The following is a 25,277-nucleotide window of genomic DNA, read 5'->3' as shown; positions in this document are numbered from 1 at the left end:
TCAGGGCTTTTCTCGTTCATTGTTTCCCGATATGTGCAGCATGTGGCAATCTGGCCACCACACGTTGTGTGGGAAGCAGCCTGTAGCTAATTGCCATTGGTCTGTCTACTAACAAGTGTTCGTCTGTACCGCAGAGGCCTTCCGCCAGATCTGTCCCTACGGAAGTGGCATCATTGTGGGGCCTGATGATTCTGCAGTTGGTAAGTGGCCTGCGCTGGATTCCCAGCATTTCTTAATATTCTTTACCCAGCCTCTTCCCTGCCCTTTATCCAGCCGTTCTTCCTTTTATTTTTTTTTAAAGATTTATTTATCTATTTATTTATTTGAGAGAAAGAGCGTGCGCATGAACAGGGGGAGGAGCAGAGGGAGAGGGAGAGAGAGAATCTCAAGCAGACTCCCCACTGAGTGCAGAGCCCAACATGGGGCTCCACCCCATGACCCTGAGATCATGACCTGAGCAGAAATCAAGAGTCAGATGCTCAACCGCCTGAGCCACCCAGACACCGCTCCAGCTGTTCTTATTTATCCACACTTACCTTGTAAAATAAAGCTCTACTTTTCATTTAGATACCAATTATATTATTGTACTGTATGGTAATATTGTAATCTTAGATATTTCATTGATTGGATGCTGAAATGATCATAGTTTACCTTTGTGTTTAAAAAACAGTACCTTGTTATTCACTAATTTTTTTCTCCTTTGCGTAAGATATGGATGAGTGCAAAGAACCTGATGTCTGTAAACATGGGCAGTGCATCAATACGGACGGCTCCTACCGCTGCGAGTGTCCCTTTGGCTACATTCTGGAAGGGAATGAATGTGTCGGTGAGTAATAAATCTGTTTCTTCCAGAGGGATTTTCCAACTTCGGAATTAGGCCATAGAGCTTTCACACTAGGAAGCATAAGTACCAGGATTGGGACAGAAGTAAGTTTTGTGCATTCATTCATGCATCATTCATCTGCAGTACTAGTTGAGTGCCCCATGTCCCACGCCCTTTGTCTACAGCAGTGACCCAAGCCAACATGTCTCTTCCTTGCATGGACCTTACAGTCTATTGGGGAAGACACTGGATACATCTGAAGACATGGTGGAAAGGAAAACATTATCGTCTATTTTTTAAATTAAAAAAAAATTAATGGTCATAATCTTATTCTCTCAATATGTAAAATACAACATTCATCCAGATTTTATTACATTTAGTAATGTGAAAGGCTATGTACATAATGTAAACTCCTCTTGTTTTTGCTCTCTTATTAAAATTTCAAAGAGTGGCGATGCCTGACCTTTGACCTCTTGATGCCTGCTAACACAAAATTGAATCCAAGTTTTATATCTGTCCCTCTCAAATTTCACCCGCAGCTATTACCATGAAGCGTAAGCAAATTCCTTAGTCTTTCTAGGCCTTAGAATGGCATATTATACAAATAGATTAACTTATTCCTAATTACCCTGCAGCTCTAAAACTCAATGTGATTTTTATGAACTCAAAAGAGATATAATATTCTGGACAGTGAAATGCAATTTCATAGCAAAACAAAAGCAAAGTTGTCAATGTTTTCTCTTCAGAATCTTCAGTTAGTGTTCCTGTGTGCATGCTAAATGAGCCTGCTCACCGAAGTCTCTCTACCACAGCCTCTTGCCTTCACTGTTTGACTCAGAACCCAACAGAAGATGTAACCCTGATGATAGTCCATCACTAGTCCATATCCTAAAGAACTAAGATTACAATGTTATTTCTCAAAAATTTCCCTTTCCCAAAGGAAGACACTCTCCCCCCAAGAAATGTGTCAGAAGAACAGTCAGGATTCTAGATGGATGGGTTGGGAGGCATAGATATTTTTTAGTCCTCCTAAGACTTGTTCTCTCTCCATGGTTGTTTACAGAGATCATACCCTAAACATATTTCTTTCTAGCTTTTCTTCTGCCTAATGTAAACCATCTGGTTTCAACAGAATCAACAAAAAAATCTTCTTGAATCTTGATTTTATCCAGTGTATTAATTTTGCTTAACCTCTGGTCTCTCGTTTTGTGTAAGCTTAGTCTTCTATTTTATAGCTGGCAAAAATCCATCATGTTTAAGGCTTTTTGGAGAATGATGTAATGTAAGGCCAGACTGGAGATGTATTTCTAGCTTTATGTAAGTGAAAACTTTTGACTTGTGAGAGCAGTCTTGCTTTAACCCTTGGAGCATCTATTCCTGGTCGATTTAGCTCTTCATACATAATATGGGAGGCTGGAGAAGCTCAGGAGAAGAGCACTAGGAGGGCTGGAAGCCCAGATACTGTCACTGTTAGTGCCACTGCCACTTAGCAGGTCAAATTTCACAGCTATAAATCTGTGGAGATAAGACATGTACACTCCTTTTTTTTTTTAAAAAGATTTTATTTATTTATTTGAGAGAGAGAGAATGAGACATAGAGAGCACGAGAGGGAAGAGAGTCAGAGGGAGAAGCAGGCTCCCTGCTGAGCAGGGAGCCCGATGCGGGACTCGATCCCGGGACTCCAGAATCATGACCTGAGCCGAAGGCAGTCGCTTAACCAACTGAGCCACCCAGGCGCCTGACATGTGCACTCCTTTCTTGTAAAGGCAGAATGAGGATCAAACAAGATGCCACAGATCAAAGTACCCCAATAGAGTGAGAGGTATTATTTGAGTCCACGCCCATTTTTGTCTTCATTCATCATGTATTGTATACACTCTTGGTCACTTGCAGATACTGATGAATGCTCTGTGGGCAATCCTTGTGGAAATGGAACCTGCAAGAATGTGATTGGAGGTTTTGAATGTACCTGTGAGGAGGGATTTGAGCCTGGTCCAATGATGACTTGTGAAGGTAAGCCTCTTTGCAGAAAAGTTGTGGTTATGTGTTCTGATCATGGAGACAGTAGTTGGGTGATTACTGTTGTTGATACTAAATGCCACTTAGGGTATACAGAATAAAGAACATCTAGGCCTGATGGGCCATACCATTATTCTTCTGGTTCATGGCACAAATCACACTGTATAATATGCAGAGTTCTTTTTGGTGTCTCCCCATTACAAGTATTTAGATACAACTCCCATCTTGTTTGCAACCTTCTTTCTTATTTTCCATTTTCCCCTTCTTTTTCTTTCTTCATCTCCCATGCTCCCTCTCTTTTTCTTTTTTCTTTTCTACGCATAGAAACATCTGCACACTGACAAAACCACCAACATCCTATAGCCATCTGGGGGCAATCACAGCAAAAGATGTTATCTATACTCTGTAAGCAGTAATTGCCAGTATGTCTAGTAGGATCAATGTATGGAGAGAAGGGAAGGAAAGGGAGTGTCTAGAACAGTGGGTCTCAAAGGGTGGTCCCTGGATCAGGCATATCAGCATCACCTGGGAACTTGTTAGAAATGCAGACTTTCAGACCTCATCCCAGACCTCCTGAATCAGAAACTTGAAGAGTGGAGCCTAGCAGCCCTCCAAGTAATTCTGATACACTCTCAAGTCGAGACCACCGGTCACATAAGAGAATGAAGGTGAGGAGAAGGTAGAGGATAACAATGGTATGAAAGTGAGCTTTTCATTAGAGATAGGTCCTATCAATACCCATTGTCCTAGTTGTTGCTGAATTTTTAAAGGCTATGACTAAATATGATCTGGGGTCTCACTGATGTTCTCAGTCAGCATCCCTGGACTTAGAAAGAAACATGATAATCAAAATGGCCTGTTTTAACCTTGCTTTTTCAAAACATATTCTGCTGATTCCAAACTATGGAATCTGTAGAAATCTCTTTTATCTATTAATGGTAAAGTCATTCCTATTTAAGGAAAGTGTAAAATTATTCAGAATACCATTTGCTTAGGCTCAGGAATCACTGTTATTTCACAGGAGCCTCTTTTCTATGGGGAAAGGGGTGTGGTTAACAATACTGGATGGGTCTGCTTCTGTTCTGACTGCAATTGAGTTGACAGTTGTTTTGACTGAATGGGGTAAAACTGATTCCCACGCTATGTGACTCTAGGGAACGGCAAGTGGTCAGCTTGACACTTCAAAGCCAGAATTTCAGAAATGCTCCCTATATGTAGGGTGGTCTATCATATCCCATCTGTCTAAATAACTTTAATAATTATACCAGGACAATAAGCCAGAACTGGGACTGTGCTAGGAGAACCAGGACCCACAACCCCCGGGCCTATACCAATTGTAAAATAACCAACTCATTTTATGATGCTTTGAAAACCAGAGATTGCTTGGTGCATCCATGCTGATGACAATGAAGCATTTCAACTTTTGATAAAAATAGAGTTTTTTTTTGGTTGATGCCCATGATCCATTATTTTCATGCTACCTTCTGCTGCAGATATAAATGAGTGTGCCCAGAATCCTCTGCTCTGTGCTTTCCGGTGTGTAAACACTTATGGGTCATATGAATGCAAATGTCCTGCTGGATATGTTCTGAGAGAAGATAGAAGGATGTGCAAAGGTGAGAAATCTGTGTTAAAGGTCATCTAACCCGGGGGGCTCTCACTCTATCTATGATGGGAAATGTCTCTCTAAACATCTATCAGTAGAGAAAGGCTGGGAATCAGGGAACTCTGCTATACTCCATGGACAATATGGGGTCATCATTGCCCATAGTATGATAATATTAATTAAATAATACTTTTTAAATCCCCATCACTAAGGGATGTTATTTCCAAGGATGGGGGTAGCATATGGAGTCTACTTTAGTTAAATCATTTCCATTAAAAATGCTTACTGAGCACCTACAATTACTGTGGCTCTGGACGAGGCTCTGCTGTACAGTTAGGTAAATCATGGGGCTCCTTGAAGAGCACGGATTTGCTCCTCCAAGGTCTTAAATGAGCAGCTACTTGTTCTCTTCAGATGACCTAAATAGGACTTTTCTTGAAGGTGAACAGATTCCCTAACCAAGAGCTCTACATCACATGCAGGATAAGTCCAAATTTCTCAGCTCAGACCATGTAAAGGAGAAGGATAAAGAGAGGGAAATGCAATAGGACAATAAGGGATGAGGAAGACCTGTCTGCACCAGAAGAAAGGAAATGAAGGAAGGAAGAACCAGGAGAGAATATGATATTTGTGAATGTTTGTCTTTTCCTCAAAGTATAAAAACTAAAATTTTCATCATACAATGATTATTCTAATCATATTAATAATCTAATCATATATCATATTAATACTACATAAAATGATATGTTATTATAATTGTTATATAATGGAAGCTTTAGGTTTATTATACTATATTGTAATTATAATGCTGTTATATTATGAAAGTTTTATAGAAGAACTTTTTAGGTGAATTCATCAAAAAGAATTAACAGTCACGCTTCCCACCTTTGAAGGGGTTACAGTTAGTTAGGTAATAATTTCATTGCAAGTTCAAAGTAGGTGAGAAGACCCCTTCCCAATCCGAGGAGGCCAATGCCCATGAGACAAAAGGAAACAGCTTAACACTGAAAGAAGTGTAAATGAAAATTGATGACCTGATACCATCTCATGCTTAAAAGGCAGGAAATTAGCACAGCTTCTTTTCTAACTCGTCGGTGCACATTCTCTCCAGACGAGGACGAGTGTGAGGAAGGCAAACACGACTGTACTGAGAAGCAGATGGAGTGCAAGAACCTCATCGGCACGTACATCTGCATCTGCGGGCCTGGGTACCAGCGGAGGCCCGACGGAGAGGGCTGCGTAGGTAAGCAGGTCCCGGCCCAAGGAGCTTCGAGCGAGTCGGGTGACAAGGGACAGAAGTAACTTGGCATCCAAGTCCCTGTGGGCAATGTGTTCTTCTTGGCCAGTGCCATCTTCCCTCTGTTCCCTCATGTCACGGTTTCCCTTGGAGAGCCCCTTGCCTCTTGCTTATCTCTGAGTTCCTGAAGCACCATCATTCTCTCCCTCCGAGCCGGCCTTTGTTATACCTTCTCAGCCCATGTTGCTGCCAGGACTTGGCACCAGGTGTTTCCTCTGCGTCTTTCTTTACTCCTATACTTTTTGTTGTTTCAGGCTAGGTTCTCTTCACCACATTGGAATGTCTTTCAGTTGTCCCAGCTTTGCTGTTAGCGCCCTGACATTGAATGACAGATGCCCGGTCCCTCTGAACTGGGAGTAGCATTAAACCAGTGGGCTCTTCCTCCAGGGAATCTGTTCTTGTCTAGAGTGGGCCCTGGGCCCTGGTATTTTTTAAAGCTTCCTAGGGACTGTAATGTGGATCCTCCACTGAAAACCACAGCTTCAGACTAGGGACGGGCAAACCACGGCCCGGGGGGCCAAATCCAGCCTGCAACCTGCCGCCTATTTCTGTAAATTAAGTCGTACTGCAGCATAGCTGTAACCATTCATTCAGACATTGTCCATGGCTCTTTCATGCCACAATGGCAGAGAAGAAGAGAGTGAAGGCAACAGATCATATGGCCTGCAAAACCTAAAATAGTTATTACATATAATACAGTAATACTATAACTTTACTACAATTTAAAGTTTCCCAACCTCTGGTTTGAACAGTCAATACAGGAGAAAATTCTTAGAAAGTTCCCACATGCTTCCTTTCCATTTTTAATAATCAGTGATGCCAGAAAAAGAAATCTTATGTTGTCAGTCAAGAACCTCATTTTCCCCTTACCTTGTAAAATACAGAATTAAACAGTAATTGAAGAGCAGACTTTAAAAGCACAGAAAAAGCATTTGGACATAGGAACACACACCAGCTCTTCCAGGCTCAGTGTTTCTCAACCTCAGCTGCCCACTGGAATCACTTGGAAAACTCAGGTCCCACCCCAGACGCTCTGATTTAATTGGTCTGGGGATGACGTGGGCATCAGGATTTTTAGCCTGTCTCAACAGTCCTGTAGCTGTCACCTTCCAACTCTGCTTCTCATTATGAGATCCCTGCCTTGGGGGCTCAGAACTATTCTGCATGGGATGCACCTAAGCAAGTCACTTTATTTATGATCTTTCTAAAAAAAATCATCAGAATGAGATGCCTGGGTGGCTCAATCTGTTAAAAAATCATCAGATAATTCTAAGAATCTCCAGTTTGTCTTAATGCTTTTTTTTTAAACCTGAGAGACTGGATTATGATTATTTCTCGATAATATTGTTAAAGTATTACAATAAATGTAATCTATGTTGAACTGGAAGATTAGGTATAGACCAATTCTCAGGTCAAAACTGACCCATCGCAGACATTATTCTGATGAAGTATTATAACATTTCTCTAATGTGTGATCTTTTTTTTTCCCCTTCACTTGAAATAATCCTTTGGGAATACTTTTTATGGACAGATATAGAAAATTGTAATTTTATCAAGTGGGAAAGTGTATGTGTACCTAAATTGCAGTCATCTACATTTAAGTATATCAAAATACCATCAAGTATGTTTTTTAAAGGACAGAGGTGTACACACACACACACACACACACACACACACACACACACACACACACACATTTGCTTGTATGTGCCAAATCCATTTCTAGGATACGTGAGAAACTGGCAGTAACACAGGGTTGCCTCCCAGGACGGGAGTCTGGTGACTGAGGAAGAAGGGAGGAAGGGGCACTTTTGAGGAATACTCTTATATCTTTTGAATTGGGAACCACGGGAGACGGTTACCTATTCGCGAACTAAAAAAAAGAAAGACTCCATCCTTGCGCGAAGGGGTGGCATGACTGCTCTTGTGTTTGCTCTTTCCACGAAACCCCACAGATGAAAATGAGTGTCAGACCAAGCCAGGCATCTGTGAGAATGGGCGCTGCCTCAACACACGGGGCAGCTACACTTGCGAGTGCAATGCCGGCTTCACCGCCAGCCCGGCTCAGGACGAGTGCCTTGGTGAGTGCAGACGACCGGATGCTTTCGCAGCCCACACACTTCCCCCCCCCCCCGCCCCCCTTCACACTGGGACGCTTGGCACCCTGATCTCTCATCTGAAATAATAGAAATGGTTAAAATTTGAGGCAGGTTCCTATTTTGGAAGGGACTAATGACTGTGATTTGTCCATGGGGCTCAGCACCACCCCGCAGCTGAATTCTTCCTTTGCTAAGTGTATCAATGAATCACTGGTTTGGAATTTCTTTCTCCGCTGCCTTTTGAAGCCCTTGGTGCTGAGGATCTGTTTCCGTGTGTTTTTCTGCTCCTCTCTCTCGATAGCATGACCACTTCTCCATATTTCAGGGAGCAGAGAAAGTTGTCACCTTACGTGGGCCACTTAATGAATTTCTTGTCTTGTTTCCCTCAGACGTCATCCTTTCTCTCTTACTGCTGTTTCCAGCTTTCCCTTCTCGCTTCTCCTCACCCAGGGTAAAGTGTTTACATCCTTTTTGGGTTTTATATTTGACCACATTCTTAATATACTTTGTCATGCTCATCAAATTCCCTCAAGTCCCCTTTGCGATATAATGTCCCTTCCAGACAACCGGGAAGGGTACTGCTTCACGGAGGTGCTCCAAAACATGTGTCAGATCGGCTCGAGCAACAGGAACCCTGTCACCAAGTCAGAATGCTGCTGTGATGGAGGAAGAGGCTGGGGCCCCCACTGTGAGATCTGCCCCTTCCAGGGCACTGTGGCCTTCAAAAAACTCTGCCCCCATGGCCGAGGATTTATGACCAATGGAGCAGGTACTTCCTTGCATTCTGACTTATGACCAGTGGAGCAGGTAACACTTATGGTCCAAAAATACTTGCAGGGAATCTGCTTGTTTTATGAAAAACAGTTGAGAGTATGGAATCTGCAGTATGGGCTTAGGCTGAGTGCATGCTTTATGTCAACCGAAACCCTTTATTATGGTATTTTAGATGTTCAAGGCCAGGTTGCCAAAGCTGTGCGTGCTTGGGTTCCTGCCTCTGCATCACAAGGAGTCCCCAGATTTTTAAACAGAAGCTTGTTGTCAGTTATTGGTTACTCAGAGTGTCAATTTGTTAGAAAAACCATGGCATAAATGATCCCTAAATTCCTAGACTAGTCCACCGATAAGCATTTTAACTTGTAAAATTGGCTGAAATATGCTGCATGAAGGAAGTATAGACGATGCTGATATTCTGGCAATTAAAACCCATTTGCCTCTGGAAAAGCACCGGCTGCTTTCACCTGGGAGACTTGGGGAGGCTGTCGCAGTGTGTGAGGCCGCTCCAGAGAAGCTCCAGGCCTGTGATCCTCAGCAGCAGCTGCACTTGTTTCCAGCCTCGTAAACGAGAAGGGAGAGAGACTTCTCCAGCTCCTTGGGAAGGAATCAGAAGGGAGAGGGGAGGAAGGAGAGTAAGCAGGGTTTATGTGGATGTTGGAAAGATGTGGCTAAAGGTAGAATCACAGAACTGGATGTGGGAAGACACAGAACTGGATTGGACGGGGTGACCTGAAAGCAACTGATGTTTCTTCCAAGGATGAGAAAATGAGATGGTGGAAAAGACTCGCTTCTCGAGACCAGGGAGGGCAGGCAAAATTGCATTTCAGAGGAAACTCGAAAGAATTAGGATAAATAACATCTGTTGGAATAAAATGATCGCTTGGCAATCGAAGGCTAAGAACTCATTTGGTATTGGCACCACACTGAGCAGTATGGAGATAGATGGGTCACAATGTGGAAGGACAGCTGCTTCAGTGCTCAACAGTGCATAGCGACCAGATCTTTCTCCCTGCGGTGGAGCTGTGAATAAGGCTCTCTCTTCCTTATCAGGCTGCAAAAACCCCGCCCAGGGATCCACCCCAGAGCCCTAGTGCTTCCCTCACCAAAGGAAGTTTGGTCCCATTTCCCCAATATTATGCAGCTTGAGATTTTTCAGGATTAGCTTTAAATACGGCAAAAATAATGGAGGGAAACCTTCCTCCTTATTTCGGACATGCACTATTAGAAAAAAGATGGGATTTTCTTGTCAAAAAATCCTACTGCTGTGCACCATTTATGAGATGTCAGTAGGAGGCAAGCTTGATGGCATGAGGTAGAGCAAGGAGCTGAGTATGTCTGGATGAGACCGGTGCCCATGGACCCAGAGGGAAAAACTATACATTTAGAAAACCGATTATCTTTAAAGTGTTCCCCTGGCCTGATGGGTTATTATATTGTCGTCCGGTGCAGTTATTCATTTGCCTTTCAGGATAATTACCATTACCTATGAAGTGGATGCTGTCATCCCTTTGGTTTAATTTCTTAGGTGCATGAGATAGTAACATAATTTATTAGTATTTACAGTAAGGCCACCCCTACATATTGATGTTGCCCATTTTATAACATCTTTCTTATTTTAATCTCTGTTAAATTAACAGATATTGATGAATGCAAGGTTATTCATGACGTTTGTCGAAACGGGGAGTGTGTCAACGACAGAGGATCCTATCATTGCCTATGTAAAAATGGCTATACTCCAGATATAACTGGAACTTCCTGTGTAGGTAAGTGCTCTGTTTTTTGTGTCCAGGTTTATTCCGAGTGGAAATTGTACATTATGGGAAAAAATAAAAAATCCTCAAACCAAACATCTAAAAAGCTTCTATAATTTCATAGGAAAACCTAAGACAATGAAGTTCTTTGTTAGACCCTGTGGGTACTGAGCATCATTTTAGATGGACAGTCACACAGTATCTTTTTGATCATAGATCTGAATGAGTGCAACCAGGCTCCCAAACCCTGCAATTTTATCTGCAAAAACACAGAAGGGAGTTTCCAGTGTTCTTGCCCGAAAGGCTACATTCTGCAGGAGGATGGAAGGAGCTGCAAAGGTAAAGTAGAATTTGCCTGCACCCATTCACCTCCCTCCTGGGCACATTGTTGCATTCCCTGTGCATTTGAGAAATCCATAGGCAAGCTCTCCACAGGCAAGAAGTGCTTCCCTGGGGTTAATGCCTCCCTGGGATCTCCCTGCCACCTACTTCCTGTGGTGGATGGCTGGAGGCTGAGGCCAGGGAGATTGCGGCGGGGGGTGGGGTGGGAGGGTGTGCAGTGGCAGCAGGAGCCATTCTCGATGCCTGCCCCTTGGGCGTCCATGGGTGCTGCCCATGAGGGTCTCAGAGACTGTGGGGCCAGATGTCTAAGGCTCAGGTGGGTACAGATACTAATTGACTACTTCCTTTCTGCTTTCTATTTATTCTATTGATGTAGTCAAGCTATTCAACAACTATAGAGCCCAGGTCTCTGGCATTGTCCTGCCTCAGATTAATTGGTGCCTAGAACGCACTATGCCTAATTAAGTAAACACTTCGTCTAGGTTTTTGTTCTGCTAAAGAGGGCCATTCCTGCCCTCCATGACCTTATCTGAGCCATAAATATCACAAAGAATTAAACAGCAGAACTCTATGCAGAAATCCATCTTCAACCAGAGGTTATCCTTTGCAAAATTCTGTTGGTGTAAATTTACTCCTAGAAACATCTTCCTCAACAGTAAGAACTTCACAGATTGAGTGAATAGCACAGGTAAATCAAACTTAAGGGTAATTTTTAAAAGGAGGGATTTAGAGAAGGATGTGGAGACCAGAGGGCAGAACAAGGGTTAGAGCGTTTCTACTGTGAAGCCTTGACAGCGTAAAAGGAAAGTAAGCGAAGTTGAATGGTGAGGTAGAGAGGAAGTGGAGAGCAGAGGGAAGTAGGACCCTCAACCCCCTTCTTGTGTCTGCTGGAAGGAGAGAGTTAAGAGACTTGTAACATAGGATGGCAGAATGAACAATGCCTGAGGTTTTCCTATGCAGCACAAATCCTATATAATCCTGTAATTTGGGGAGAGGAAGTTGAGAGACCTACTTAAAAATTCTAGCTCAATAAAAGAATTGTTTACAGCTTTGTTCTTCTCAAACACAGAACTTATTCTCCATCTGTGGATCACAGTGAGCTCTGGGCAGTGTGAGGCTATAACTCAGAGCCATAAACTTATTCATGTAAATAGAGAACCAAATTAGAAAATCTCTCATTGTGTATATTATCTGCCCCAAGCAAAACAAATTTACAGCATTTTTCCAGCCTGTGGGGGCAGAAAATCCTCAAAAATGTCTAGCAATTAAGAGATGAAAAATGGAAAGTAAATGTATAGTGGTAACTGTTGTTTTTTTTTTTTTACAATGTATCGAACGCACCAGTGATGCTCTCTTTATGGTTTCAGGAGTGGGCAGAGCAGCAGCGGGATTCTTACAGATCCCCTCACAACCTAAGTCCCTTGCTCATGTTGTTCTCATGAGGTCTAGATTCTTCCACATACTTGGCATGTAGGACTAAAGATCAAACCCAGTGGTGCAGATACATATACTACTGAAACTGACAGGAAAGAAGCTCAAAGGATAGCCCGGAGGGTGGGGTCGGGGGGGAGATGTGGGACCAGCACTTCCCCCATGAGAGCCGGGTAGGATCCAGATAAGAGGGGAGAAGGGGAGATAAGATGTTCTTGGAGGTGAGAACAGCAAGTGTTGCTGTTAGAAAACAGTGTAAGAAACCGCGGAGCTGTCTCCCTCACCTGTGTGCAGGTAAGCTTCAGCAACCGTGGGACGGTGCTCTAGCAGGGCCCCTTGGGTCAGAGAGAGGGGAGGCCACCCCACTGGCAGGAGGCGCAGAGCCGCCAATCATGCAGAAACCAGTAAAGCAGGAACAGCAGGCCCCGCAGTGGTGGAAAGAACGTGGTGGGGTTGGCTACATTTTAAGAGAAGTCAGCACTGGGAGAAATATGGGGGCTTGGGGGAGTTCTTTTGGTTGAGGTCCACGCCAGGTGTTACTCTAGCCAGCAACTGGCACTCCTCTGCAGCTTCGAGCACAGCTCTGCGTGCAGTAACCAGACAAGGCTGCGAGGAAGCAAGGGAAAGAGGGAGGGAAGAAGGAAGGTAGATTGGTTCCTGGATACACCGTGATTTGTTGTTGTTGTTAAAATTCAACTAAAAGCTGGAACATACTTCGTATCTCTTGAGGTCTTTAAATAGCAATGTAGTTGAGAAGGAGCCTGGAAGTTCCGGCAATGAGGAAAGAAGCCTGGTCAAAGTGGAGGATTTTATCGAGATACGGAAAACAATGTGGGATAAATACTGTAGGCAGTTTTTAAATGTGCTCTTAGCGTATCAGAGTGAGGTTTTTTTTTCTTCCCTTTGTTTCCTTCTGGATTGCTCAGTTGCATTTTAACCAAAGGAGACACTCTAAGAAAAGAAATCCGTTTGGTTGGATTTGGTTTGGTTGAACACCTCATTTGAGCAGATTCAAAACCGTGAACGTAAAAGGGAAAAAAAAAAAAAAAACTAAGCAAATTAATTTCCAGCCTCAACATTTCTTTTTGCATTTCAACTTGAAGAGATCTTTTCATTGCTTTGGAAAATTATGAGAATCCCTAATCTTTTACTTCATTTTATAGTTTATTTAAAATGTCACAATTTATTTGAAATGCCTTTGTTGAGAAATTCCTACATTCCTCTAGCGAAAGGGAATTGGGATTTCCTTGGATCCCCAAAGAGCTACATTTTTTGGTCTCCACGGAGAGCACATTTCATCTTCCAAACCCTTACCTCCCGGGTTCTTCCTAGCCATGTGCCGCGTGGCTCTTCTGGCCACGGTTATTTGAGACGTACAGGTCAGTTCAACCCCGATCCTCATCCTACATTTTTCACAGATCTTGACGAGTGTGCCACCAAACAACACAACTGCCAGTTCCTGTGTGTGAACACCATTGGCAGCTTCACGTGTAAATGTCCTCCCGGATTTACGCAGCACCATACTGCCTGCATCGGTAAGTGGGACAGGGGAGTACCCTACCAGAAATGCACCTATCCCTTTGACGAGTTGTTTTCTAGTTCCTCTGCTATTGGAGTAAGAAGATAAACAAGTCAAAAAAGAATATGTGAGTACGTGTGTGTGCGCGCACGCACCTGTATGTGAAAAGTTATTGGCCTTATTTGGCCTTTTCTGAGTGAATCCTCCCCCTGTCTTCCTTTTAAACAACACAAAGAGAGCTTCAGTGGATTTTAATTCTTTTCCCTCACCGCTTCTTCTAGATAACAACGAATGCACTTCTGATATCAACTTATGTGGGTCTAAGGGTATTTGCCAGAATACTCCTGGGAGCTTCACCTGTGAATGCCAACGGGGGTTCTCGCTCGATCAGAGTGGCGCCAGTTGTGAAGGTGGGTAGGGTCCTCAGCTTGATGTAGCTGCTGGGCCCTGGCGGAGGCAGCCTGTGTGACTTTCAAACTCTTCATTCTCCTCCTCTATGAGATCTCAGAATTGAGCACAGGGAGAACTGAGCAACTGAAGATGGGAAATATTTTGCTGGGTTGGCACAGATATCATACCTTAGAGATCCATCTTTGGTCTCATGCTTGACCAGGTCTATAACATGTGCCTTCCCTCCATATCTCAAGGCTTTTTCTGCTAAGTAGTGTAACCTACTAGGGCATGAACTAGTCAAGAAAAATAGCTCGGTTCCTGCATTTGATTCATTCATATTCTAGTCACTGGGTCCAGAGTCCTAAAAGGATTCCCTTAATGTGGATTAAATATATGAAGAATAACTCTTCTGATAATATGTAATTAAAATTCTAAATTATTTTTTTTTAGGATTTCCTTTCTGTATTGACATCTTTTAGTTTCTGATCCTGGCACAAATGAGCAAATACAAACACTTCCCACAGCTATCCCATAGAATGCTCTTGGGCCTTACCTTAATTTCTTCGTCATTTCCATTTGTAGGCATTAGCAGGAATGTCTGAATGTTTTCCTCCTTGGGCTTCTCAAAAGCTCCGGGGCACGTATTTTTGACGTTTTGGTGGTAGAATAATTTTTTAGGGTGGGGGGTCAGTTGCCTTGCTAAAATTACCCCTCCCCCCCTTCCCAGATGTGGACGAGTGCGAAGGGAACCACCGTTGCCAGCACGGCTGCCAGAACATCATCGGGGGCTATCGGTGCAGCTGCCCACAGGGCTACCTCCAGCACTACCAGTGGAACCAGTGTGTGGGTAAGTAGTCTTTCCTGGGCACAATGACAACACACCGCTGCTGTCACCCCCGAGTCCAAATAGTGCTTTCTTTCTAAAAAGTTTACACTTGTCATTAGATCAACGAAGAGTCCTTTAAAATCGCCCTAACCTGGTTGAAACCAGAGGAAAGTTATATAGCCTTTGCAAAACAGCAAAGCGAGAAAAAAAATATAACGATAAAGGATACTTTGAAAATATCGGAAATGAAATGCCCTTAGAATTCCTTCACTCTCTGCATCCCCCCTCCCCCAACCCCGCTCTTCGGCTGCATGTCGTCATTGGCCCACGCTGGAGTTCTGTTCGCAGGAGGGCCAACAAAATCCTACCGCTCACTGAAAAGGAACTTTTGGCCTGCAGACACAGAAGTGGTTCCATTCAGCTCTACGCATCTCTTAGGGCAGAGTGTAGGCAGCAGGCGTGGCAAGTTTTTTCAGGTTGCTAAATTCTTTTGAAAATTAAGGGAGACCCACAGATTCATTAAACGGAAATTATGTCATTTTCGATTCCATAATGTCATGGGAAAGTAACTCTAAATGCATATCAGAGAATTCAAACACTGAGTTTAGTGGGACCCCAGATCCATCTGGCCCAAGCTTTTGGTTTTACCAGAAAGACCTGAAAGCCCAAGGAGGAAAAGTAATCTGTCCTTAACCCGGTTCCTTTGTAAAACGCCTGGAGCTAGAACCTCAGGCTCTTAACTTCCTGATTTAGGGCTGCCTTTCAAGTGTTGAGTTCACTCATTTTTTTTTTTCATTCATCAAGTATCTATGCAGCACCGCGGAAAACGTGGTACGCAGGTGACCTGTTCTAGCTGCCACACTCTTGGGTACAGAGGCCTCCTTAGCAAAGATGCAAGGATTACTGTCTCCCGGGTGCTGCTCCACTTTACTCCAAATGAAGATACATTTGGTGTGTTTTCATTTATCCAAACTGCATCTCTCTCATTTGGCTTGATTCTTTTCAAGACACAGTTTTGGAGGGGTGAGTAGGGTTGGCTAAACGGACGCCAGTGCTGGAAGAGTTCAGACTACACCACTTGCTGACCAACCCTCCTCTCCTCTCCTCTTCCTACCTTCAGTCCCGGGATAGTGGAGATGGGCAGGTCATGTCTTCGTTGCCTGGAGATTCTACTTTGGCCCCGTGAAGATCATCTCCTGGCTGGGAGTTCTAGAATAAATTAAGAAGTTGGAAGAGGTTTGGGGGGTTTCAATGCCCAAAAGATACGAGCCCAAACTGGGCTCATAATTCTTAAGAATTATAGCTATCCAGAATGAGCATTGCCTTGGGCCAGAATGGCTTTCCCCGGAGCCAGGCAGAGAAGAGCAGATCATTTGGACCAGCCCTCTCTGGATCCTTACTCCTGGGCAGCCAGAATTTCACTCTTAGAAGATGGATGGGTTTGGGGTCAGGGGCCACTGGATCTCATTGTTTTGTGTAATATGTCAAGCCTGCAGCTGCAGTTGGAGTTGAGCCACGTTGACCTAGAGAAAATTTATAAAAGAAAGCCCACCCTACATTTTGGAATTCTCCTAGCCGTTCTCCCTTCACAGCATGGCTGACACACACTATGCAAGCCTAAGGCTGCCACCTTTGATTTTAGAGGACAGAGTGGATAGGTTTCAGTCTAAGTTTAAGGAGGCTTTTTTGGAGAATCTAAGGCTGTTTCAATAAAATTAAAATGTCTCTCTTTATAAAAATGACAAAACCCTCCCCAATTTTGAGTATTGACTGAGAGTAAAACAAAGACTTTGGAGTACATAAAAATTGCCGTTGGAGCCATTTGCTCCAGAGGGCACAGGATGAAGAAGGTCAGGAGAGCGCAAAGCATGGGAAACAAACCGTGTTTGTATACTGATGAACAAGGTGCGTACAGAGCCTCTTTTCCAGCTGTAAATATTGAATATTTGCCAATTTCTTATCTTAATCCCTGTTCTGCTTGACCCTAGCTCTCTAACATAGATAAGCAAGTTTAATTTAAACTTTGTTAGATTCTCAGGGAGTTAAAAAAAAAGAAAGGGAAGTAAAATAGAAAAGAATGTGAAAGGGGAGGAGAGAGTTCTTGACTGGGATGGATATTTATAGTAACATACATAGATGCTCAAATCTAGAAAGAGCCTTAGAGATTATCTAGTCTGACCTCATTCCTAAAATATAAATCCTTCCCCAACCTCCCTGGTTGTCCAAGTTTGACTTGAATACCATCTAGAAGGGCATTCACTTTCTTGCAAGATAGCCCAATTTATGTATAGAAAACTTTAATTCTTGGAAATATTTTTTTTCATAGAAAATGAACTGTTCCTCCCGCTACTTCTAACCTGTTTCTGTCCTTTGGAACAATACAGAATAAATCTAAGTTTTATATTGATGGGTCCTGTCCTTCATATACAGACATGGGCCTTAGAGATTTTATCTATCAGAGTCCTATCAGGAAACCAATGGCTAAGCCCAACCCAAAAGCACAGGACGAAGGAGAGGAGCCTGTTGATGCTCCATGCAGGTCAGCCTCTGGGAGCTGAGAGCAGGTGTAAAGTCTGGAGATAGACATGGAAGGACAAGGAGAAGACATCCAGTCCAGGGATAGTTTTTCCACCAAAGTAATTGCCCTCGGTTCCTCAGTCACTCTTTGGTGCCCATGGTCTCCATTGGTATCTATTGCACACTTCATCTCTGATTTAAAGTAAGGGGGAAAGAACAAAGACAATGGCACATTTAATTATTTCCCTTGTAGGAACCTTGACTCCTAAATGACCTTGGGTGGATACTTGAGAGTCCTTGGATATAAAGAATCCTCAAACAAACCTGTAGCTAGGCACTGAGCTATAGCAGGCAGCTCAGCAAATGGCTTTCTTATTGTGTATCTGTTCCTTCCACACAGGAAAGAAAGAGGAGAGGGAGAGAGAAGGGAGGAAGGGAGGATATTATACATATGCAAGCACCCTGCTCCCACCATTTTTACCTACCAGTTTTTCTAATTTTAGAACAAATCTTTTCAGGGCGCCTGGATGGCTCACTCGGTTAAGCGTCTGACTCTTGATATTAACTCAGGTCTTGATGTCAGGGTTGTGAGTTCAAGCCCCGCATTGGGCTCCATGCTGGGCGTGGAGCCTCCTTAAAAAAATATAAATAAATAAATACAGACATTTTGTTCTTAGAAACAGTTCTGTTTTTGATAAAGGAATCTAAAAAGGTGAAACCAACTCAAAGACAAAGGAAATACCAGTTTAAATGGCGCTGAGTCTCGAGAGACACTAGCATGAAGGGAAGCACGCGGCTTCTGCAATCAGACAGCTCTGGGCGTGCATCTCTGCCCTGCTGCTGGGAGATCTCAGAGGGGTTCTCAGAGCCTTGCTTTCATCATCTGTAAAGCAGGGATTAGAACACCTACTGCCTGTGATTGTTGGGAAGGTCAAGTAAAGGAACGTGAAGCACCTCGCACTCTGTCACGCAACGGGCATCTAATAAACGTCAGTTACATTTCCCCTCCTCCCTTGCGTTGGAAGCGTTTGCTCAGTGAGGCCAAGGCCAATCTGTGTGCATTCAAATGAACATACGCCTGAAAGTGGGCTACAGCGATTAAGGAAAGTTTTACCAGCAAGCTTCCAGCCTGCCCTACAAAGGCAGGCCTACAAAAATAAACTCGAGATTTCAAAAAGGTATAAATTAGAAATAGTGAGATACTCAAGGTTTTCTCCCTCAAGTTGATTTTTTAAAGTTAGATTTCTTTTTCCTGCTTTTTACTGTCAGACTTGGCAGGTCCCTGTGGGTAGCCAGTCCTGGAGCATCTGTCTCTATTGTGGGTTTTTTCCAATTATTGCTTGTGAAGTCTGCACTGAATCTCTTCCAGCCATACTTTGCTTTAGACACGGCCCAGACACTCTGGGCAGGAGGCTGGTTTGGATAAGGGGGGGCCCATCCAGAGATGGGAGCAGACATACCAGAAAGCACTATTCATCCCCAGGACAAGCACCTGGGGGCTTTTGCAGATTTTTGAAAAGGAAGTGCAAGTGGGGCAGACACTTCCTGCAGGATGGCAGCCCTTGCCAGCCCTGCACATCTTGAAAGAGGAGGACTGGGAAAGCAGCCTCCGGGAGCACGGTTGCTCCCTGCTTTGAGACTGTTGTCCCGCTCACAGAGAACTGCAGGACTCCTTCCCTCCTGGCCTGAACCTTGAAGCTTAGCTGGGAACCAGCCCCGCGTGCTTCACAGGAGGCTCATGCGGCATGGAACATACTAGTGTTGGCTTCAGATGAGACCTGGAATCTGTCGGTCCTCCGAATGCCATCCTCTAATGCACTCCACCTGGTGCGTTTGACCTCATCGACCACGTTTGCTCACCACGTGGCAAGAGGCCACATCCATTTCCACAGCGTGCTCGCGCTTGCTCTCTCGCTCCCTCTCTCGTCCCTCTCCCCACCCCAGCCACCTCGGCCTTCCCCAGTGCCAGCAGAGGGCCAGCTGGCTGGCAGTGCCCGGTGGAAACGCCCGGCCAGTGTCCCACATGCGGTGTGTTCTGGTTTTCCCTGCAGATGAAAACGAATGCCTCAGCGCACACATTTGTGGAGGAGCCTCCTGTCACAACACCCTGGGCAGCTACAAGTGCATGTGCCCCGCCGGCTTCCAGTACGAACAGTTCAGTGGTGGGTGCCAAGACATCAACGAGTGTGGCTCTGCGCAGGCCCCCTGCAGCTACGGGTGCTCCAACACGGAGGGCGGCTACCTGTGTGGCTGTCCGCCTGGTTACTTCCGGATAGGTCAAGGGTAAGCACTGCTGGCCCTGCTTGTGGTTGGAGGCTCTCTTGCTTCTGACCTCATGACGGGGATGCACCTCCCACTGACCCATCGTGTTGAGGAGAGCCGTCCTTTCAGAGTCATAGAGTTCATTCCAGTTAGGTCGGCAAAGGTTTTAGCCTGTTTCATTTGAAAGGAGGCATCAAGATTTCTGCAAATTCATGGACTATGAAACTAATTGTAAATACCTCGATACAGGTTTTCTCTGTCTCATTCTCTTGATCTCCTTGTTGAAAATGGATTCATTTCTCCAGAAGCGCAGGGGCCGACGCAGGCGCCGACGCAGGCCAGGGCAGGACTCACACTGCACATCGCTGATCCAGCCTTCTCCTGGGGCAAGCAGGGTTCAGTCTTGACTTAAGATGCCTTCTCATTAGAGAACATTATATGTTAGCATAAATCACAAAGATACCTGGTTTCAAGTATACTTTGCACCTCAGACTTAAGTTTACATTAAGAATTATCAAAAGAGCATGAAACAGGACTTAAAATAATTATTGTATTCTCCAGGGAGAATACTTCGCCACATTGTAGGTGTGAGTGTTGGGGAAGGCAAGACGTATTTCTATCTTACTCAGTAATTTGAAAGTTTGGTGGTAAGTTTTCAAATGTGAGTCTTTTTTGCTGCTGACTTAATCTAGACTTGGATGTCCATCTACCTTTGTCTGTCCTGTTAAGAATTTCCATTTTCACCTTTTTAATTAGGAACACACAGCACTGAAATAGACATACACACATATGCAACCACACATACACATAGACACACTCCACAAATCACACATTCCATAACACACACATACTTGTATATATCAAATATATCAAATTAATTTAGTGGCCTTTGATTTCTGAACACACAAACATCAAACATTCATTTTGGATCTGTGTAGACTTGAAGGTAAAAGAATGTTTCATGGGAAGCACATGGAACGCCAGCAATAGGACACAAATTCCCAGATGTTTGTATCTGGCTCTCGGTAGACTCATTCTTTTTAAGTTGAATGCCAGAACCATTTTCCCAGCAAAAATTGTGACACTCCAAACTGGCTTCTGGCCACTGGGACTTTGTAGTCACACTTCTTGTAAGTGGTGTTCCAGGGATATGAAAATACTGGAAAGGAGTTCTGAAAAAAGAACCAAAACCTACACATTTGGGGTTTTCCTTCCAGCAACTTAATCATCATGCAAATGCACATGCACGCACACACACACACAAGCACACACACACACACACACACACACACATGATGAGCATTCATCATTTCATCCATTGTATTGTTTCTGCATGTTTCATGCTGCAAGATAGAGGAAGAGGAAAGGAAATGTACTGGGCTCTGGCGGGATTGCAGAAAATAGTAGGAGCCCCTAAATGGCTGCAAAACACACAAAAAAGATTCTGCTTATTGGCATTATATTTTGAATCTTAAGAGCATAAAGAAAAATGGGTTATAAAAAATAGGCCAACTAATACAGAAAAAGAGATCAATAATTGGTCTTCGTTATGACCCATTAGTAGAAATCTACCCATTTGTAACAGCTTGGGCTTCTCTGTGAATCACTAGAGTGGACCCTGCCCCAAAATAAAGGCTCTTAGGATCATTCAGATATTTCAACACATTTTGAAAGAGGAGCCTGGTAAATACATTCCAAGAGGCCTATGAAATAGTAAGCAGAATAACAAAACAAGGTACTTGTGAAACATGCAAGCCTCCCTCTGTAACTTGGCTTTGATAACTGAAAGGCAAAGAAAAACAGCTGAACTCGTTCTCTCTTGGGCATGGGTTTGTTTATCCAGCCTCACATGAGTCAGAGCCAATGGCCCTAGTGGTTTTGAATGACTTGAAACAATTTCCCACAGTTGGGCAAGCTCCGAAGCTTGCATCTTATACATTACACATCTTCACAGTTTGTTTCTGAGTCAACTTCAGTTCTACCTAGAACTTTCTTTACAGCTTCAGTAGCTTCGGCCAAAGCGAGTGGTCACATAAGAGGAGCAATCGCTCAGAAGCTGGAGTGGTGAAGGCTGGTGACTGTGGTGGCAGAAGGGGAGGTGGCAGGGGGTGGCGTCGGTGAGGCAAGAAGAGGGCAAGGAACTCAATGGTGGCGGCTCATACCTTTCTCACTTTCTGGTTCATAAACGGAAGACATTTTCCTTTAACCTCCCAAGTCACATGGTCTCCCCCCCCATCCTTCCCCCCCCCATATCCGCTCCATGTCCCCTCCCCGGTGTAAGTACAGCAAAACACCTGCCATAGTTGGGTTCAGAAAGGAAGCGGCGAATCAATATGCGACACAGGGCCCAGAGAGATAGTAGAAAGAAATTCAACCAACCCCGGGAACTGGGCCTCAGAGCCTAAACCCAGAGGGCTTCAGTGTGGCTCTCAGAACCAGCCAGTCACCTGATGGACAAATAATCAATGGCTAGATGTCACCAGGTGGGGTCCATGCTTCACCAGAATTCTTGTACCTCCTCCCTTATCTCCCAGGCCTAATGAAAAGTGGCTGTGCCCCGCTTCCTCCACAGGCACTGTGTTTCTGGAATCGGCATGGGCCGAGGAGGCCCGGAACCACCTGCCAGCAGCGAAATGGATGACAATTCTCTCTCCCCGGAGGCTTGCTATGAGTGTAAGATCAATGGCTACCCCAAACGGGGCAGGAAACGGAGAAGTGCAAACGCAACAGATGCCTCCAACACCGAGGTGGGTCAGAAGGTGGTTTCTCCTGATGTCTCCTGTAGCAGAAGGGCCTTCCAGATGCCTGTGGTTTCCTCCAAGGATGTTCCAAAGTGTGAACAAGCTCCCTGGGGGGAAAATCCAGACATTCCCTGAGCTCCAGGCTGCATTTTAGAAGAGTCTGTGGGACTCTCTGGAGTTTCTTGCTGCTTTTAGGGAGTGGCCATTCGAAGGTTTTCACATACTTGCTCATTTCCTCTGTCTCGCCAAAGAGAAAGTCAAACACCCACCCAAAGTCTGCTGAAAGGAAAGGTCTGAGGTCCAGGACAGCAAGTGGGCAGAGGCAGAATAGTGAAGTGACATAGCGCTCTCTCCACGGGGACGCCAAGTTCTGAAAGAGGCTCCTCTACTGAAAAGAGCCGTGTGGAGTGTGAGGGAACTTGGATTCTAGACAAAAACAACATGGAGCTCAAGCAGCCTGGTTTTCTTTGCCTACGGCTGCTGCAGCCTTTCAGTCAACTCAGAAATGCACAGAGATTCACCCAGACCCCTGGCTCCAGGCCCGGAGAATCCGGCACATGTGGTCCCAGAGAGGCCAGCAAGCAGCCAGGTGAAAAGCATCGAATATTAGCAGATCATCAGAGTCAGGAAGTAGGTTCATAGGCGTGTCCTTCAGAGGGGATGGTTTTTCGTCAGTGAACAAAATTGAAATAGACTGGTTCTTTCCTAGCTTCAGTGCTGCAACCCATCCGCTGTGGTTTGGGAAATGAGATAAGTCCAGGGGAAGAAAATAGCCTATGAAAACAGTGGTTTTTGACCTTGAGCATGCATCTGAATCATCTGGAGGACTTAAGATGGATTGTTGGGAGACACCCCCAGGGTTTCTGATTCAGTAGGTCTCAGGAGGCGCCGAGAATTTGTTTCTGACAGCTTCCCAGGTGATGCTGATGTTGCTGGTCTGGGGAGCACACTTGGAGAACCACTGCATTAGAAGACCTCCAGCTACTTGACTTCCATCTTGACATCATTTTAATATATTTTTTTTAATATTATAAACATGTTCCACTTGAACAGATTTGCGACTTAAACCGTGTTTTGTGAAAATAGGCATTCTCAAACACAGTGTATATACAACACGAGCCGAAGGTGGTCTTAGTGTGAGATTCGAGTCACTTTTTCTTTAAGATGAGAACTAAGTGGCATACTTACATTTGACTTAACACATTGCCGTGTGTCTTTCCAGGACCAGCCTGAGAGAGACACCAATGTGAGTCTTGCAAGTTGGGACGCTGAGAAGACAGCCGTGTTCGCTTTCAATATTTCCCACATCAGTAACAAGGTCCGAATCCTAGAGCTCCTCCCGGCCCTGACGACTCTGACGAACCACAACAAATACTTGATCGAATCTGGAAATGAAAATGGCTTCTTTAAAATCAACCAAAAGGAAGGGATCAGCTACCTCCACTTCACCAAGAAGAAGCCAGTGGCTGGAACCTATTCATTACAAATCAGTAGTACTCCACTTTATAAAAAGAAAGAACTTAATCAGCTAGAAGATAAATATGACAAAGACTACCTCAGTGGTGAACTGGGTGATAATCTGAAGATGAAAATTCAGATTTTGCTTCATTAATTCACCATCCAGAGACCAAATAATTAAAAAACAAAGATAGATAGGTAGAACGGAATTTCCCCCCCAGTCAGAATCTTCATATCATAGGTACAATCTTTCACCAAGTAAATTTCTATAAATAAGCACTCTTCTTGTATTACAAAAAGCAAGGTACAGGTGACTACCCTAGTTCAAAACAACCACTTTCTCAGGCTTCTCATTGTGTAGCTGAGCTACCTTGTCATATGTGTTGATTCTTGAAAACTGGGACACGTATTTTCATTGGGGGTCAGCCATCCATGCTGACACGCCATCCTTCTAGCAGATGTACAGGAATGTACTTTCAATCGATGAACTGTTCTGTTTTTTCCAATTTTTAAACTTTGCTTCTCCAAATACAAGTACTAGGTTGGCCAATTATAATATCTATTTGGTGCTAGTAAATTCTCAAACTAGATTTATAAATGCACTGTAATATTTACACAACTTAGAAACCAAATCGCAAGTATTCAGTTCAAATACTTCATTAATTTCAATCAACCAAAGTTAGTTCAGTAGCTTATCTCAGTTATGAGTTATAATACATTACATGTAAATTAAGTGTGTGTATACTGTAATCGTGCTATTTTTTATCATTGAAACATTTATAAACTAGAATAATAATGCCCTTAACGTGAGGGTTTGTAATGGTGCTTATTAAGACCAAAGACTTGTTAAATGTATACACCAAGTGGTAAGGACATTTCTGTGACTGGCCCACACGTGCATGGAGGTCTGGGAGGACCAAGAACCAGCCTCAGCAGCCAGAGGATCACCAGCGCATCCTTCATCACATCTGTGCAATATGCCAAGATTACCCTCGGTCATTCCTGTCAACAAGGGGTCCATGTCATAAACGTCACAATAAAACAGTCTCTCTTTTTTTAGTGTACCCTTGGCTTTGTGTTCTTGCATGGATGTGGGATTTGTTGGGGGGGGGGCATTCTGGAGGCTAAATAAAGTTTCCTGAATTTAAATTATCCTGGGTGTGGTAGTTACAGCTTCGAAAGGTGCCAAGCGTACGTATAACCGCTAGCAAAAAATTAACATATTTGAGTTAGTCCTTTGTTCTGTTCATTAAAGGCAGCAGAGTTATTTCTCACCAATAAGAAATTTAGAGTGTAGCCGCATTTCTAAAACATGACCTAATTAATCCTGTGACTTTTAGACCACTAGATTTAAGTATTTTAAGATATCAAGTTCGGTCATTGTCTTAGAAGCACATGGGTTTCATTATAAAAGATTT

At 43.9% G+C, this 25,277-nt stretch overlaps 1 protein-coding gene across 1 annotated transcript in view; it reads left to right on the top strand.

The window, feature by feature from the left end:
• Positions 1-24,909, top strand: part of FBN1 (fibrillin 1) — a 222,989-nt gene extending 198,080 nt beyond the window's left edge. Inside the window, exons 51-65 of the mRNA XM_088025122.1 lie at positions 135-200; positions 710-826; positions 2,718-2,837; positions 4,337-4,459; positions 5,561-5,692; positions 7,702-7,827; positions 8,408-8,614; positions 10,257-10,382; positions 10,587-10,709; positions 13,562-13,678; positions 13,944-14,072; positions 14,783-14,902; positions 19,450-19,681; positions 22,233-22,407; positions 23,624-24,909. Coding sequence (XP_087881248.1) covers positions 135-200; positions 710-826; positions 2,718-2,837; positions 4,337-4,459; positions 5,561-5,692; positions 7,702-7,827; positions 8,408-8,614; positions 10,257-10,382; positions 10,587-10,709; positions 13,562-13,678; positions 13,944-14,072; positions 14,783-14,902; positions 19,450-19,681; positions 22,233-22,407; positions 23,624-24,013 — 2,303 coding nt within the window. The 3' untranslated portion in view covers positions 24,014-24,909. The remainder of the gene's footprint in view (positions 1-134; positions 201-709; positions 827-2,717; positions 2,838-4,336; positions 4,460-5,560; positions 5,693-7,701; positions 7,828-8,407; positions 8,615-10,256; positions 10,383-10,586; positions 10,710-13,561; positions 13,679-13,943; positions 14,073-14,782; positions 14,903-19,449; positions 19,682-22,232; positions 22,408-23,623) is intronic.
• Positions 24,910-25,277: the final 368 nt, after the last annotated feature.

Source organism: Eumetopias jubatus, unplaced genomic scaffold, assembly GCF_037043125.1.
Source record: "Eumetopias jubatus isolate StellerSeaLion01/CBP00866 unplaced genomic scaffold, mEumJub1_p1.0 scaffold_7, whole genome shotgun sequence".
Taxonomy (NCBI): domain Eukaryota; kingdom Metazoa; phylum Chordata; class Mammalia; order Carnivora; family Otariidae; genus Eumetopias; species Eumetopias jubatus.
The sequence above is the reverse complement of the archived record's forward strand: the minus strand, read 5'-3'. Positions and strand labels throughout refer to the sequence as shown.